The sequence below is a fragment of the Emiliania huxleyi genome (assembly GCF_000372725.1).
Source record: "Emiliania huxleyi CCMP1516 unplaced genomic scaffold EMIHUscaffold_813, whole genome shotgun sequence".
NCBI lineage: Eukaryota > Haptophyta > Isochrysidales > Noelaerhabdaceae > Emiliania > Emiliania huxleyi.
The window spans coordinates 13283-14906 of record NW_005195918.1 but is presented as its reverse complement, the minus strand read 5'-3'; the positions used below and the strand labels follow the sequence as shown (position 1 = coordinate 14906).

General features: G+C 65.3%; 1 protein-coding gene across 1 annotated transcript in view; it reads left to right on the top strand.

Annotated features, from left to right (window-relative positions):
- Nucleotides 1-1147: 1147 nt before the first annotated feature.
- The window catches only part of EMIHUDRAFT_249696 (hypothetical protein), a gene marked incomplete at both ends in the record, with an annotated part of 1002 nt that continues 525 nt past the window's right edge, over nucleotides 1148-1624 (top strand). Inside the window, one exon of the mRNA XM_005759088.1 lies at nucleotides 1148-1579. Coding sequence (XP_005759145.1) covers nucleotides 1148-1579 — 432 coding nt within the window. The remainder of the gene's footprint in view (nucleotides 1580-1624) is intronic.

Sequence of the window (1624 nt, the reverse complement as noted above, 5' to 3'; positions counted from 1 at the left end):
TTCCGGCTCCTACCCAGATAGGGGGTCTGTGTGCCCATGACTCGCACCAAAACGCCCTACCTACCTACCTATTGCGGGCGCCGACCGCCAGGCTCCGTCCGTGCCCCACCTACCTACCTATTCCCAGGCCGCGCAGCGAAGCGAAAAAATACCCGTTAGCCCTCTGTGAATAGGCTCCCAGCCGGCTTGTACCGCGGTGCGCGCCGCTCGCGAGCCCGCCAGAGCATGGCCTACACACACACACACACACTCCACATGGCCTACCTACCTATTGCATCGGGCCTAACCGTGGGGAACAGACCCCCTATCTGGGTAGGAGCCGGAACCCAGGGTGGTGGCGATGAGAAGTGGCATTTTTCTTCTTCCTGGCTCCTCACCTGTTCTTCACCTTCCTACCTAACCTAACAAGAGAGACCCGCCCCTGTCGGGCACCGCTTGCGGCGCCTGGCAGGGGCACCCCCTCCCTGGGTGGGGGCCGGCGATTCCCATGCCGGCTCTCCGCCACAACCCCCGCCGGGAGGGAATCCCTGCTCACAGAAAAGGGCTTCGAGCCCTGTCTCGCGCACGCCCCTGGCGGGCGCCGCGGACCAGTTCCGTGAGCGCTCGTCAGCGGGTGGTGTGCGGTTCTTGCCGTAGTTCCTCTTCGGTCGCCTAGCCCCGGCGCCGTCTGTCGGACGCCTGCGTGTCACGAGTGCGAGCCGCTCGCGGTTCGTACGCCCGCTTGCGGGTTCGAGTGGCGGGCCATCCCGCTTGCGGGATGGCTTAGCGGGTTCGAGCCGTCACACATTGGCTGCCGGGGTGTGCCGAGGGGGGGCTGGGTGGGCGGTAAGCCGTCACTGCCCGGCGCTGCTTGCAGCGCTCTGGGTGGTAGTGGCGGCGCTCCAAGAGTGGTGCTCTTGGGAAGAGGTTCCTCCTTTCCGCTCCCCCCCCCGCAAGGCGCGAGACACACCAGAGAAAGCGGATACAACAAGAACCCATGACGAGCGATCCCACGACAGCGAGTGTGGGGACTACATGATCCGTACGTGAAGGGTGGTGGGGCCCGGCGGCAAACGGCCTCCAAGAGACCTCGAGCTGCTCGATCGGCCGCCGGCGCTCCTCCCAGAGACCTCGCGACAGAGCGGGTCTGATCAAGGTCACCGGCACCATGCTTCTTGCCTCGTTGTTGCACGGCACACTTCTACTGAGCGCGGTCGCAGCGCAGTGCCCACGCTCGTGTCGGAACGCCCAGTGCGGCCCGCCGACGTGCGGTAGCCACTGCTGCGAGTACTGGCGCCACAAGGGCCCTAGCGACGACGAGACGCCATTTCTCCGTCGCCACACCCGGCTGCTGCGCAAGTACAACATCACAGAGGTCTCGCTTCAGAACAGCGACGACGAGGTGCGCGCTTGGGCAGAGGCTCGAATGCAGCGCTTCCTGCCGATGCGACCCATCAGCGCACCGGCTTCATGTCGAAAGTCGGGTCCCAGGGCCAACGACTGGCTGATTTGTGAGCTGACCTCGCCGTGTGTGGTCTTCTCCATCGGCATCGGAGGCGAGTGGACCTTCGACGTTGCCGCGGCGAAGGCGGGCTGCGAGGTCCACTCGTTCGACCCTACTCTAGAGTTGCTCGGCCGACACAGA